General features: G+C 42.6%; 2 protein-coding genes across 2 annotated transcripts; both read right to left on the reverse strand.

Moving 5' to 3' along the window:
• Nucleotides 1–2,432: 2,432 nt before the first annotated feature.
• LOC147476768 (uncharacterized) lies at nt 2,433–3,113 on the reverse strand. The gene has a single exon (XM_086585823.1). It carries the CDS (start codon nt 3,111–3,113, stop codon nt 2,433–2,435), a length of 681 nt encoding a protein of 226 aa, XP_086441949.1.
• Nucleotides 3,114–6,221: 3,108 nt separating this feature from the next.
• On the reverse strand, nt 6,222–12,541 carry LOC147476769 (uncharacterized). Its single transcript, XM_086585824.1, has 5 exons — nt 12,409–12,541; nt 9,356–12,146; nt 8,700–8,953; nt 7,229–7,290; nt 6,222–6,404 (listed from the first exon to the last, which is right to left on the reverse strand). The coding sequence occupies exons 1-5, from the start codon at nt 12,539–12,541 to the stop codon at nt 6,222–6,224; spliced, it is 3,423 nt and encodes a 1,140-aa protein (XP_086441950.1).
• Nucleotides 12,542–14,045: the final 1,504 nt, after the last annotated feature.

The raw sequence follows: 14,045 nt of genomic DNA on the forward strand, positions 1-14,045 counted from the left end.
CAGGTTTGACTAACACCACCCCTATGCCGCTGCATGCGTCGGTGGCAGACCCGTCCACGAATACCCTCCATCCATTCCTCTTATCCCAAGGGTCCAGAGATTCAGACTCCCCCTCTCTTTCTGATTCCATAACCATCTCTTCCCCCCAAGTGGGATCCTCGGCGGGAAACTCAGCCAAAAACTCCGCCACTACTTGTGCCTTTTTTGCGGTTTTTACCTGATATTGTATCTCGTATGCGCTGAGCATCACTGCCCATTTCAGCATTCTTCCTGATGTTTCAGTTCTTAATGCTTGTTTGAAAGGTAGGTTCATCACCACCACCACGGAGTGCGATTCGAAGTAGGGCTTCAGTTTGAGAGCCGAAAAGACCAATGCCAGGGCATACCTCTCTATCCTACTATATCGCGTTTCTACATCTAGTGGTGTTTTGTTTTGAAAATACACCGGTTTCTCCACCCTCTCTACCAGGCAGACTAGCACCAAACTTACTGCGTACTTGGTGGCACCCAAATACAAGTGCAACTTCTCCCCCTCCTCGGGACGTGACAATAAAGGCGCCTTGCCCAAATACTCCTTCAACTCTTGAAATGCCTCCTCACATGCCACGGTCCAGGAAAAGTCTGAGGTACCTCTCAACAATTGATATAATGGTCTGCATTTATCGGATGACTTGGATATGAATCTATTCAAAGCCGCCACCCTTCCCGCTAACCGCTACACCTCTTTAACGTTTTGCGGTGACGGCATTTCTATTAAAGCTCTTATCTGCTCCGGATTGGCCTCAATTCCCCGATGAGTCACGATGTAGCCCAAGAACTTTCCCGTAGTCACTCCGAAGGTGCACTTTTCTGGGTTTAACTTCAAATTGTACTTCCGCAGTATTCCAAACGTCTCCCATAAGCCCTCTAAGTGCTCCTCCTCGGACATACTTTTTTCCACCATGTCATCTATGTATATCTCGATTCCCTTCCGAATCTTGCTTTCAAACATTTTCTCCCCCAATCTTTGGAAAGTGCCTCCAGCGTTCTTCAGTCCATAAGGCATCCTTGTGTAGCAGTATATACCGCCTTCTACCACAAATGCTGTCTTCTCTTGATCCGGCCCATACATCGCGACTTGGTTATACCCCATAGACGCGTCCATGAAAGAGAATATTTTATACCCGGCCGTCCTATCCACCAATTCATCTACTCGCGGCATGGGATAACTATCCTTCAGACACTCTGTATTCACGTCTGTGAAATCTACGCACATACGTACTTTGCCGTTCTTTTTTGGTACCGCTACCACATTGGATAACCACTCGGTGAACTCCGTTTCCTGAATTATTCCAGCTCCCTTTAACCACACCACCTCTTCTCGAATGCCCTCTGCATACTTTGGTCGAACGCTCTACATGTTTTGCCTTACTGGTTTGGCATCTTCCCTCATGTGTAACCTATGACATGCGAATTCTGGGTCTAAGCCCGTTACCTCCTCTATGGTCCACGCAAACACATCTCTATTTTCTGACAAGAATTGTATCAATGCACTCCTCCAGCCCTCCGACAGACTGGACCCCACCGACGTGAATCTTTCTTCCTTCCCGTCTCCAATATTCACCACTTCGAGTTCATCTAACGTCTTTGGTCCCTCCGCGATCTCCACCTTTCTCTCCACGGGGACACACTGTAATTGCTATGCTTGCCTCTTCCTAGGGTAGGAACTTTCTTCTTCTGTCCTGTGGACCAACCGCTTCACCGTTCCTCTATGACTGTTCTTGGCCGTCACTTGATCCCCGCGGACTTCATAGGTGCCCGTCGGAGTAGGAAATCTTATAACTTGATAGCATGTGGATGGGACGGCCTTCATCTCATGGATCTATCGCCTCCCTAATATCGCGTTGTATTGTGATGCAGCGTCCACCACCATGAACCTCGCAAATACCGTCACCGGCAACAAGAGTTCTCCTATAGGTTCTGTCATGCTTCCATTGAATCCGTATAAATTAGTTCACGGAAGCCTCAACTGCTTAGGATCCATTCTCATTTCTTCCAATGCTCCTATGAATAACAAGTCCACCGTGCTGCCACAATCGATCAACACTCTCTTCACCAAGTAATTGCCCATCGCCACCGTGATGACCAATGCATCCTCATGGGGCGAATCTACTGCCCGCAAATCCACCTTGCTGAAGATGATCCCATCTCGGTCCTCTGCTGACTCTATCCTTTGTCTCGGTCTATCAGTCCCCTCGTGGATCTACTGAATACTCGTAGTCCTTCTTACCCATTCTCTGTGAGCATTATGACTTAGCACCTCCCCACTGAAAATCACATGAATTGTTCCCAATATCTGATCCTGTCGCGGCTTATGTTCCTCATTCTGTGCATCCCTCACAAACTCTCTCATCTTGCCCTTTTCCACCAACCGACCTCACGGACCATCCACTTTAGCGCGCGCGGTCATCCGTCTCATGGTTTCTCATCTGATGGTATGCGCAGAAGGGTTTATCCGGTAACTCTATTGGCGTGGTCTGCAGACCTTCATATCCCTGCAGGTTCTTAATCAACGGAAATATTTCTCTCAAGGGTCTATTCAGCGGTGTCACCTCTATCTCCCGGTACGACTTCCTTTCTCTGTTATCCCTTCGAGCCATTTCTCGGACTCTTTCTGCCCTTGGAGCGTATCCGCGGTACCCCCCACCTTCCCTTTCAGACGTCCTTTCCTTTTGGTGCTCCCTATTTTTCTCCAATGACAGAACAGCTTTCCCCGATCTCCTAGACTCCTTTTGTAAAGTGTCCTCATACCTGATGTACTTCTCTACTCGCGGATATAGTTCATGCAAGGTTGCAATCTCGTTCTTCGCTACTGACTGATGCACTCCCGTTCCTGGCCGCAACCCTCGTTCAAACGCAATCACCGCGGTTCTCTCATCCAGATTCTCGACCTTCAATGTCTCAGCTTTGAACCGACACAAATATTCCCTCACTGATTTCGTTGACCTCTGTCTTACGTTGAACAAAGCCGTGATGTCCACCGCTCGCTTCTTCTGGTGTTTGAAATGATCTACAAAGGCTTGTTCCAACCCTTGGAAATTCTTTATGCTCCCTGCTGGCAACCGATAATACATACCAGTCCGATGCCCCTCCCTTTAAACTGGCCGGGAACATCATGCATCTCAGCACATCATATCTTGATTCTTGCCACAAGGGCATCTGCTACCTAAAATGATGGATGTGATCTGCTGGGTCCCCTTTACCGTCGTACCTCTTGAACCTAGGCTGATTAAAACGCTTTGGGACCTCCGATGTCCAAATGAAGTCTGCTAACGGATTGCGGTTTGGCCCCGCCACCACCTGACTAGCTGCTCCTCCCCAACTCTTAGCCTTCTGCTGGTTCACTTCCCTATCCTTGTCTATCATCTCTTGCACCTGCTCAATTGTTAAGCCGGTCACCGAGTTTTCAACGAGGTTTGGCTCATCGTCTTCCTCTTCAGATCCATCACTTGACTCTCCATCTGCGCCTTCCTCTTCTCGTTCTCTCTCTCTCCTCAACCTCCCTATCTCTTCTCTCATAAGTCGCGTCTCGTCTATTTCCGATTCCTCTCTCATGCCTCCTTCTTCATCAATCATCGCCTCTGGTGTCGGTTCCTGCACCGCCACCTTCTTCGGTTTGCCTACCCGTTTTTTAGGTGTCATTCCTATTTTGTTTTCAGTCCCCACAGACGGCGCCAAATGTATTAACCTAAAAACTCTTCCTCTCTTTTTTCTCCCTTTTCTTTTGCTTCTTTTTCTCTACTTCCTCTAATGCGGCCTCCCCTTTTTCTCTCCTCCTCTTTTCTTTATATACCCCTTCCCCTCTCTCTATGCACCGTCCATCTATCTCTCCATCAGACGGTTCTCCCCCTGGCCGTACCACGGCCACGTCTGACTCTTAGGGTTCCGCGGCTCTACTCCTCTGCTCCCTATTGTAAGGTATTAAGCTACTCCACTCTTTTGTCCCGCTGACTCAGTCACGCCTATCCAGTCCGTCCCCCTCCCCTTCATCACATGACTATTTCTTGTGCCACGTCCCCTCTTTAAGGTTTCGCGGATATGATCCAGTACTTTCCGGCCTATCTTGTTTCACTGCCTTCCTCCTTTGTCCTTGTCCAAACCCCGTATCCCATAATGGCCACTACAGAAGATTTGACAATGCGAACTGCCTAGAAGCACTAATATAAGATGATTTAGTAAAACCATGCAGTTTGTTCATTGTGATGACGAAGCAAATAAAATCATGCAATTGCTAGCTTTCAAATAAGAAAATAATAAGATGCAGATGTAACACTATTTAGAGTAACGTATAAGCATACCATACCGTAAACATTTTAATGAGTGCACGTGTCATACCCTCTTCTTCCGCATCATCACCTACATCTACATTCTCTCCAAGAACTATATTTACATCCTCATCTAACTTCATACAAACTTAACACTTCATACAATTTAATGACAGCAAAAATTTAAAAACAACAATGCATCAAAGCATAGAATATTTAATAAAAAAAAAAACTCGCTTTGAAATTGGTGTTGAAGCGTGCAATTGGAGGATGCAGACAAGAAAATTCGATTTTTTTAGTGCAATTTGAGAATGTGGGAGAATGCGGTCTAAAATGAGGTGAATTTAGGTGTAACGAAAGGTTGGAGACCAAGGAGACGAAGGTTTCTCGTTCTTTGGGGGGTGTTTGATTTGTTGGGTTGTCCAACAAAAGTACAAACCTTAAAATTGGGCCAAGTTGGGCCGGGGTATGCCTAACACAAAAAGGGGTCTGTGAGAAAGCCATGTAGGACGTTAAATGTAATAATTCCTTCTTTTGAGTCCACAACTCAAAAATAGACGAACAAATGTAACAGTGTGTACGATTTGATTTTTTTTTTTTTGTAGGATTTAATTATGAGGGCATCTAGGGTGCATCACGATGTATGTGTGCGCAGGAATGAGAGCCGTTGACAATACTTCTTTGTTACAACACGCACGAATCCCCTGCCTATATGAGTGGCCCAGATGCTTGCGCATGGGTACACCCTGCACACACTAGCTTTTCGGTTTAATTATGAGTGGAATTTGACAATGTTGCTAAAATGCTAAACCACAACAAATATATGAATTATTATGGATCTTATGGGTATGGCAGCGACGCAAAACATTAGCGGTGCTAAGAGCATCTTTAATTAGGAGTGATATCAACCTAGCATCAAACACCAAATTTCAAATAATTTGGTGTTTTTTCAACTTCAGGAGAGTCACATGTTGATGAAAATACCAAATCAAACACCAATTCGGCTAATATTTGGTTCCAGGTTTGGTGTTGTATCAAATCACTTACGCGGTTTTGCCAACACCGCGTGGGCTTGGGCTTCTAATTGGGCTTATATGGCGCGATTTTCACAAAACCGCGCTAGAGATTGGGAAAGAAAAAAAAGAAAAAAGTTTATGTGCGATACATGGTGCGGTTTTCTGAAAACCGGCGTATATAACGCGGTTTATCCAAAACCGCGTAGTTTGATGTCGAAAATTTGATGTTGCTCCTAAAGTTGTTTGGTGTTTTTTTGGTTCAAAATTTTGGTGTTTTTTTGGTAGCTCTCCTAAAGATGCTCTAACAGATTCAAATACTTGATTAGCGAAGAAAAACATTATAATAAAGTCTCAAATTTGAGAGGACTTTGAGTTCTGAAATTAGCATTTTTAAGTGGATGACTGGAAGTAGGTTTTGGTCCCTCCCCAGTCGGAATAACCATTTAAATCAACCCCCATAAGAATCTCTCTCTCTCCAACATTACACTAGCTTGTTATAAGAAAAAAAAACATTATTATAGGTTTGAGACGGATCGTACATAAATTTTAGGACTTGTATTGTTTGCAATTTCAAATGAATCACGTATGCATTGCACATATTAGAGGCCATGGGCTTTAATCAAATTGACCAAAACTCACTTAAATTCTAAACATCCATAACAATGTAGCAAAATTCAGTTAAGTTCTTCAAGCACAATACCACAGACCATGAGCAAATGCAAAAAATTTAAAACAATACGTATGCGGAAATGAGATAGAGAGAGGAAATAATATATTGACTGGGAGAGATAGAGAAGACATAATAAATTGCATAATGAAATAAATTAGTAAACCCCCTTTCAAAATGCACATTGCCCGTGACAGAATGACTGATACCTAATACCTTACATTTGACAAACTGTCATTCCTCATAATCAGACAATGGGTTGACCGCCCATTTATTTGTCAGCTCAGTAAAATGAACCTTCCCATACAGATGAGGTTCAATTTGCACAAGTAACCCACCAACACTAGAAAGAATTTTTTCCTTTAACAATATGAGCACCAACTTTCTCAACTGAAATAATATGACCTGAATTGTCAGCTATTTCATTAGGAACAACAGATAAAGGACGTAAAAGTAATCTTATTATCATTTTCTCTTTGTTAAAACTTAAAATGTGACCAGTAATGGATTTTCCAACAGTAAATCGCTTATGAAACTCATGAAGATCACGAGGTTCACATGAACTATCAACATGAACTATCAAGTAGAAATAGCTTAGCCTTCACACGATTGTCAACCATGCCCATTCATTATCTATGGCTACACATAACCACTGACTCTCTTCAGGACGGAGCCAAAATTAGGAGTGCGAGATTATGTGCACACCCCATCCCACCCTCAAAAAAAAAGTATGCAATTTTTTATTTATTTATTTATTCTTTTTGTCAAAAAGTCTAAACAATAAAAATGATAGGACTTGGGTACACTTGCCAGGCCTAGGCCTCCATGCACATGGGATAACTAGTACCGATATTGTCCCCCACTTAACCAAACCACCTATTGGGCTTGGGCCACATTTTGGCCATAGGTGTGGGGTTTTATCCGAAAAGGTGTCGGTACTAGTTAGTGATCTTCCCACTTTATCAACCCACGATGAACTCATTTCTTCTCCCATGTGGGGCTATTAGATTTTAGGTTCACAATACCAAACAATCTCCACCTTGAACCAAAAATCTTCATTTGTTCATCACCACCATTGCACGATATCATGTCAGACTTTGTAGGTGTCGAGAGGACAACGCAAGCTCCACCTCGAAGATCACTCGATGTCGTTGGATTCCAACTCGGGGTACACTCTCTCGAGCATCCACGACTTCCAAGCGTGCCATAGTGTACAGGGACGCTTCGTTAAGCAACTCTACCTGAGTTACGCCATCGTTGGCAGCTCCACCCTGAATGACTCCGTCTTTAAATTCTACATGATCTGTACCATTTGTCTCAGCCGAACCATCGGCTCTGATACCATTTGATAGGACTTTGGCACACTTGCCATGCCTTGGCCTCCATGCCCATGGGATAACTAGTACCGATATTGTCCCCCACTTAACCACCCATTGGGCCACATCTTGGCCATGGATGTGGGGTTTTATTTGAAAAGGCCTCGATACTAGTTAGTGATCTTCGCACTTTATCAACTCACGATCAAGATGTCATTTCTTCTCCCATGTGGGACTATTAGATTTCAGGTTCACAATACCCACAAAAGATCAACAAAATTATGTATTTATTTCAATTCTCAAAACTAGAGTGTATTGATTACTAAGAATTTAATATGAACTGATGAAGTTAACTACTTAAGCACTTAAGCAATTAATTGATACTACTATGTCTATATATATCTACATAATCTAGTCCACAAGTCTACAACAATTCAACAAATTGTTAATTTTCTATAATATTATAAGTCTATATAACCCTACTATCACGTGGAGAAAATTATAAAAAATTAACATTGAAAATAAAAAATTACCTTGTTTTTGTTTTGTTTTGTTTTTTTAAGTGGAAATTTTATTGATAATAATAACGAGTTTTACAAATAATTAAGACAAGCGTGCAACAAGCTGCGGCGCAAGTCCTTTATGAATTTGTTTTTTGTTTTTCATGTTTTTTTTTGGGTTAAGGTCTGACGCTTGTTTAAGAATTGAGAGTGAAAGAAAGGAGGGAAAACTTATGGGTTTGTTATGGGTAATTAGAATTATACAAACTGTCCGGTTGGGCTTTGGGCCTTTGGCTATTTGTTTTACTCTTATCAACCCATCAAATATTGAAAGACACATTTGTCTATCTTTAATGGTTTTGCACTCAAAATAAATGATAAATGATAATTTTAAAAGGGCAAAAAGAGAAGTAAAAAAAAGTTGGTTTATTATAATTTTTTTATTAGTTTTTTTTTCATACTATTTTTTTTTTTTGTTGATTCAAATACTTGATTAGCGAAGAAAAACATTATAATAAATTCTCAAATTTGAGAGGACTTTGAGTTTTGAAATTAGCATTTTTAAGTGGACGACTGGAGTACACTTTGGTCCCTCCCCAATCGGAATAACCATTTAAGTCAACCATAAGAATGTTTATGAGTCTGTTCGTATATCACCGGACCCCTTCCTTATTTCAGTTTTTTTTTTTTTTTTTTTCATTAAAAACATGCCTTATAAATATCATAACATAAAAGTACGATGATGATCTTTGTTCAAAGAAAAAAGTCAGGGAGAGAGTTCAGATCTTGATATCTAGCAGCCCACTTGGCTAGCTCATGCGCTTCAACATTCACTTGCCTACTAATCCAACTAAACCTACAAAAAGTAAAAGTGTGGCATAACTCCTAAATATTACATCTAATGGAATCAAGCTTCCAATTTGTCAACTGTTGCTCACTCAAGTTTTGTGCAGCCAAAATAACTTGACGGCAGTCTCCTTCAAACAATACTGATGTGCTTTCCGTGGTCCTTGCTAGTTTAACAGCCACTTCCAGAGCCACCATCTCTGCCTCTTCTGCAGACCCAGCTTCAAAGAGTCTTGTAGCTGCTCCCACCATGGTTCCTTCCCTATCCCAGGCCAAAGTTCCTGCTGCTGCCACCCTTGTTTCCCTACAGAAAGCCGCGTCAAAATGGATTAGCACAGTATTTTCTTCTACAAAAGGAAAAATAGGATTTTTGTTCTTATCAAGCCAAGTCTTAGAAATGTAAGAGTTAGAAGAGACTACTCCCTGAGGTTCTCTGTAAGCTTCTAGGCTCCTGTTCCACTGAGCGTAGGCCCTTCTCAGCATGCTATCTCTGTTGGGCACTTTGCCCTCAAACTTGGCTCTATTCCTTGCTTCCCAAATATCTTGTAAGATATGAGCTGCTAGCAGTCCTTTTTCTACAAGTCCTTGGTCAGTTGCTTGTGTCCACCGAGGGAAGACATCTAGCAGTCTCTTATAGTGTGATCCGCATGTTCTTCAACTCTGGCCCCCAACTCCGAAGCGAACCAAACCAGTTTTGTCCACTCACATTGGAAGAAAAGATGGATGGGTTCTTCTGGGGCCAACCAACATAAGGGGCAAGTATGCTCCCCCTGAATATTTCTGCTTTCCAACACATCTCCTGTGGGAAGCATATTCATATCTGACTTCAAAGGAACATCGTGTGTTAGCCGTTGCAAGCAAGCCCCACAGAGTTTTTATACTCTTAGAATTGAAGGAGGAGGGGCCTCCTTGCCAGTAAGTTCTAGTGACAAACCTATAGGCAGATCTGACTGTGAGGAGTCCATTATGTGTGTGCACCCATCTAAACTCATCATTGGCACTGTTGTTAGGTCTAATCACCACTTGAGTAATCATGGTCACTATCTCAGGTGGAAAAAGAGACTCCACCTTTTGATAGTCCCAGCCTGACCCATCCCTTAGCATCAGGTCTCTTACTCTTAGCTCCTCCAGCTCAGGTCTGTTGGGCATCACTTCTTGCAGAGTTATAGGAGCATTGTTATGGAGAAGCCAAGGTTGTTTCATAGCTTCCACTTTGTCCCCTTTCCCAATACTCCAAATAAGCCTTGGAAGAAAGTCACGAGCAGTTCTATGCACCCCTTTCCAGAACCAGAAGGCCCAGGGTGGGGGTTCCTCTTTACTATCAAACCACTGTTTTCCATACACAGCTATAAAGGTCTTCGCCCATATAGATGTAGTGTCCTTTACATCTTTCCAAGCCAGCTTAGAGAGCATAGCCTTGTTCATATCCCCCGATTTCCTCAATCCTAAGCCTCCCAAGGCTTTAGGCTTACATATGCCATCCCACCCAATGGTGTGGAGGCTTTTGCTGTCCTCCGTACCATGCCACCAGAATTGTCTGTAAGCTTTATCTAACTTACTGCAAGTGGATTTAGGTACTTTGTATGTTGCCATAGCATAGAGAGGAGTAGCTTGAGCCACAGCTTGGATAAGAGTATTCCTCCCTGCTTGGCTCAAGACTTTAGCTCGCCAACCTTTTATTTTGCCATGTACTTTGTCAACCAGGTAATCAAAGTCATCTTTTTTACTCTGAGATATGACAATGGGTACTCCCAAGTATTTATCTCTCTTGTCAAAGATTCTCATCTTCCAGAATCTCTTAAGAATCTTTTTATGCATTCTATTCACGTTTTTACTACAGTGGATACTAGATTTGTCATAATTTATCCTCTGACCAGAGGCAGCACAATACTTATCCAAGATGTTCTTTACCTTTCCACTCTCGGCCAAGTTGGCCTTAGTGAACAAGATAAGGTCATCAGCATAAAGGAGATGTGTGATTGCGGGAGCATTTCTCCTGATTTTGATGCCATGAATATCCCCATTACTTTCAGCCTTTGCTATCATTCGAGATAGAGCTTCAGAGACAATGATAAACAGGTAAGGGGATAGAGGGTCCCCCTGTCTAATCCCTCTGTCAGGACTGAAGCTCTCTAGGGGAGAGCCATTCAACAAGACTTTGTATGAGACAGTAGATATGCATTGGGAGATGAGCTGTCTCCACTTCGCATTGAAGCCCAACTTATTAAAAATATTGTCAAGAAACGACCATTCGACCATATCATAGGCTTTGGCCATATCCATCTTCAAGGCCACAAACCCATGTTTTGTTTTCATACTCTTCATATTATGAAAAATTTCACTGGCAAGCCCTATATTATCACCTATGTTCCTACCCTTTATGAAAGCTCCTTGGAAAGGGGAGACTATTTTATTAATATGTGTCTTAAGCCTATTACCTAGGATCTTAGCAATAATTTTGTAGCAGATGAAGTTACACAAACTAATAGGTCTGAACTTAGACATATGATCCGGATTAGAAACTTTAGGAATTAAAGCTAGAAAAGTTTCATTAAATCTAGGGTTCATACAACCTTTCACAAAGAAATCTTTAACACAATCAATAATATCTTTGCCAATCACCTCCCAGCAATTTTGATAGAAAGTTCCTTGGAAGCCATCTGGGCCAGGGGCTTTCAAGGCCCCCATCTTCTTAGCCACATGCCAGATGTCCTCCTCAGAGGGGTAGGCAGTCAGGATCTCATTTTCTCTATCAGTGATGCAAGGGGAAAACAGGTTTAGGATCTGATCATCATTACAAGGCCTATCCGAAGCAAAAAGATCATCGAAATAATCTTTAACTGCATACCCCAACCCTTGCCTTCCTTCTCTCCACACCCCCTCACTATCTTTAATCCTATCAATATTATTCTTTCTTCTCCTATACACCGTAGACAGATGGAAGAACTTGGTATTTCTACCCCCCTCTTTAATCCAATGTTGACTAGATTTCTGTTTCCAGAAAACTTCCTCTTTGTCATACCAGTCGAAAAGCCTTGCCTTGAGAAGTTTTGCTTTTTCATGGTTCTGGTAAGAGAAAGGTTTCTGGAGCACTCTATCCAGATCTTTTTGAGTTTTCTTTATATTATAAAAGATATTACCAAAAGTTTTCTTATTCCAATTTTTCAGGCATTGTTCAACACTCTTGAGCTTATGGACCACTTTCCAGTCAGGAAGATCATGAGTGACTGCCTTCCAAGCCTGTTCAATAACAGGCTTACAAGACTCATCCCTTAACCACATATCATAAAACCTGAAAGGCCTTTCAGTAACCTCCATATTGGGCATAAGATTTATCATTAAGGGCAAGTGATCTGAGGAGTTAGCATTCACCACATTATTAACTAGCATATTAGGGAAAAGATCCAGCCAATCAGCTGTGGCCAGAGCACGATCTAGGCACTCAAGGATATTATCTTTGACTTTCCCATTATTTGTTCCAAGTAAACTTTGGTCCCCTATACCCCAGATCAACCAGGCCAAGCTCATCAATCAGAAGATTAAAATCAAGCATGCATTTATTAAAAGAAGATCTACCCCCAACTTTCTCATCCAGGGATCTAATGGCATTAAAATCCCCAAAAAGCAGCCAAGGCCCAGGAATATAGGGGGCAGTTTCTCTTAACTCAGTCCAGAATCTGTGTCTACAGCTAGCATTTGGTTCTCCATAGATGAAACTGAAAAACCACGGATTATTACTATGAAAATTTGAAAGTTTACCTGTGATTTGATTTGTCGTGGCTCCCAACACCTCAAGATCGACTCCTGTTTTCCAGAAAAGTGCCAGCCCACCTCGATGTCCAGCAGCAGGAACACAGAAATGATTTTCATACTTTAAAACTTTTCTTAACATGTTAACTTTATTCTCCCCCACTTTGGTTTCAGATAAACAGATGATATCCGGTTGGTGTTGCCTCACTAAATCCTTTAGATTTTGAACTGCCGTGGAGGAACCTATTCCTCGGCAGTTCCAGGCGTTTATCATTTCTGTTGAGGCAGCTGTTTGGGGACAGCTGCCACGAACCCTGGAGGAGGACCACACAGACCTCCACTGCTTGCAGACTTACCACTCTCACCATTAGAGCTTCCGTCACCACTATACCCACTTGTGGAACCTTTCCTCTTTCTAGCTCTTGCCTCAGCACCTTGTTTCTTTCCTCTTTTTTCCTGTTTTTTCACTACTGTTGAGTCATCAACTGCCAAAGGCTGGGGTTGTGCAAGTTGAGAGATACTCACAGCAGAATCAAACTCACCCTCATCATGACTACCTTGACTAAGTTCCAAAGGCGCATTACCCACAGATACTTCCTCCTGAGAGTCAACATTAAAAGCCACCATGTCCAAGTCCTCGTCTTCTGATAGATCCTCCTCTTCCTCATCAGTGAATGCATTAGATGGGATATCCTCCTCTGGTATCTCTGGTCCCCATTGTTCTGAATGAACACTTGAGTCTAGTGATTGGTTTGAGATTGATGGTTCCACTGAATTCCTAGAATCACTGGAGATGGAGACAATCGGTGCTCCTTCCGGAATCAACAGGTGTCCCAACCCTTTTGCCCTTAAATCATCTGCTTCTCTCTTTGCTTTCTTCGAGAGTCTTTCAGCCACCTTTAAACTGTGTTTTTTCCAGCCATCATCATCCATTTTGTCAAAAACTCCTAAAACTCAGCTGTTTCCTTTTGCTTCCCACTCTTAGACTTATCTCTGTTTTCAAAACTCTCTTAGCTCTACTTCTTATGGAGCTGCGAGATGCAAAAGTTTTGTACCCCCTACCACGTCTTGGTAGCCCAAGAAACCGAAAAGAGTGATGTCCACCTTCAGCAAAACAACTGGCTTGATAGCTCCCATCAGTTTTGTTACAATCTAGAAAGGGAATGATGGCCTGGGAAATAGGATAGCCCAAATTCGGCGCGGCGTGATCTTTCATCTGATCTATACGAGTTCCCAAAAACTCACCTCCGCCAGCTATTGTCTCTAGCATGCCAGTTTTGCAGCCCACTTGTTCCCATCCTAAAACACAAAGAATTCCAGAAACATCATCTCTTATGGGTTCGGGTCCTTTTTCTGCATCCTTTGGGTCCCCATCGAGGTCCATGTTTGCTACCCCCAACCCTGATGTCTAGACCACAATTGATTTACCATGGACCTCAGATTCACCACCTGTAGCCAGACACACCCCTTTTTGGCCCAAAACATGGCCTATTTCCTTTCCACCCCCTCTCTGTACTGGATCTAAGGGCAAGGGCCCATCCAAATTTGAACTGCCAACGGTAACTGACAGACCAGTCCCATATTCGTTTCTAACCGTTCTGAGTTCTGACACTGAGGCTTCTCTTTCTTCCGTATTCCCAATCCTG

This window comes from Coptis chinensis, chromosome 9 (genome assembly GCF_015680905.1).
Source record: "Coptis chinensis isolate HL-2020 chromosome 9, ASM1568090v1, whole genome shotgun sequence".
NCBI classification, from domain to species: domain Eukaryota; kingdom Viridiplantae; phylum Streptophyta; class Magnoliopsida; order Ranunculales; family Ranunculaceae; genus Coptis; species Coptis chinensis.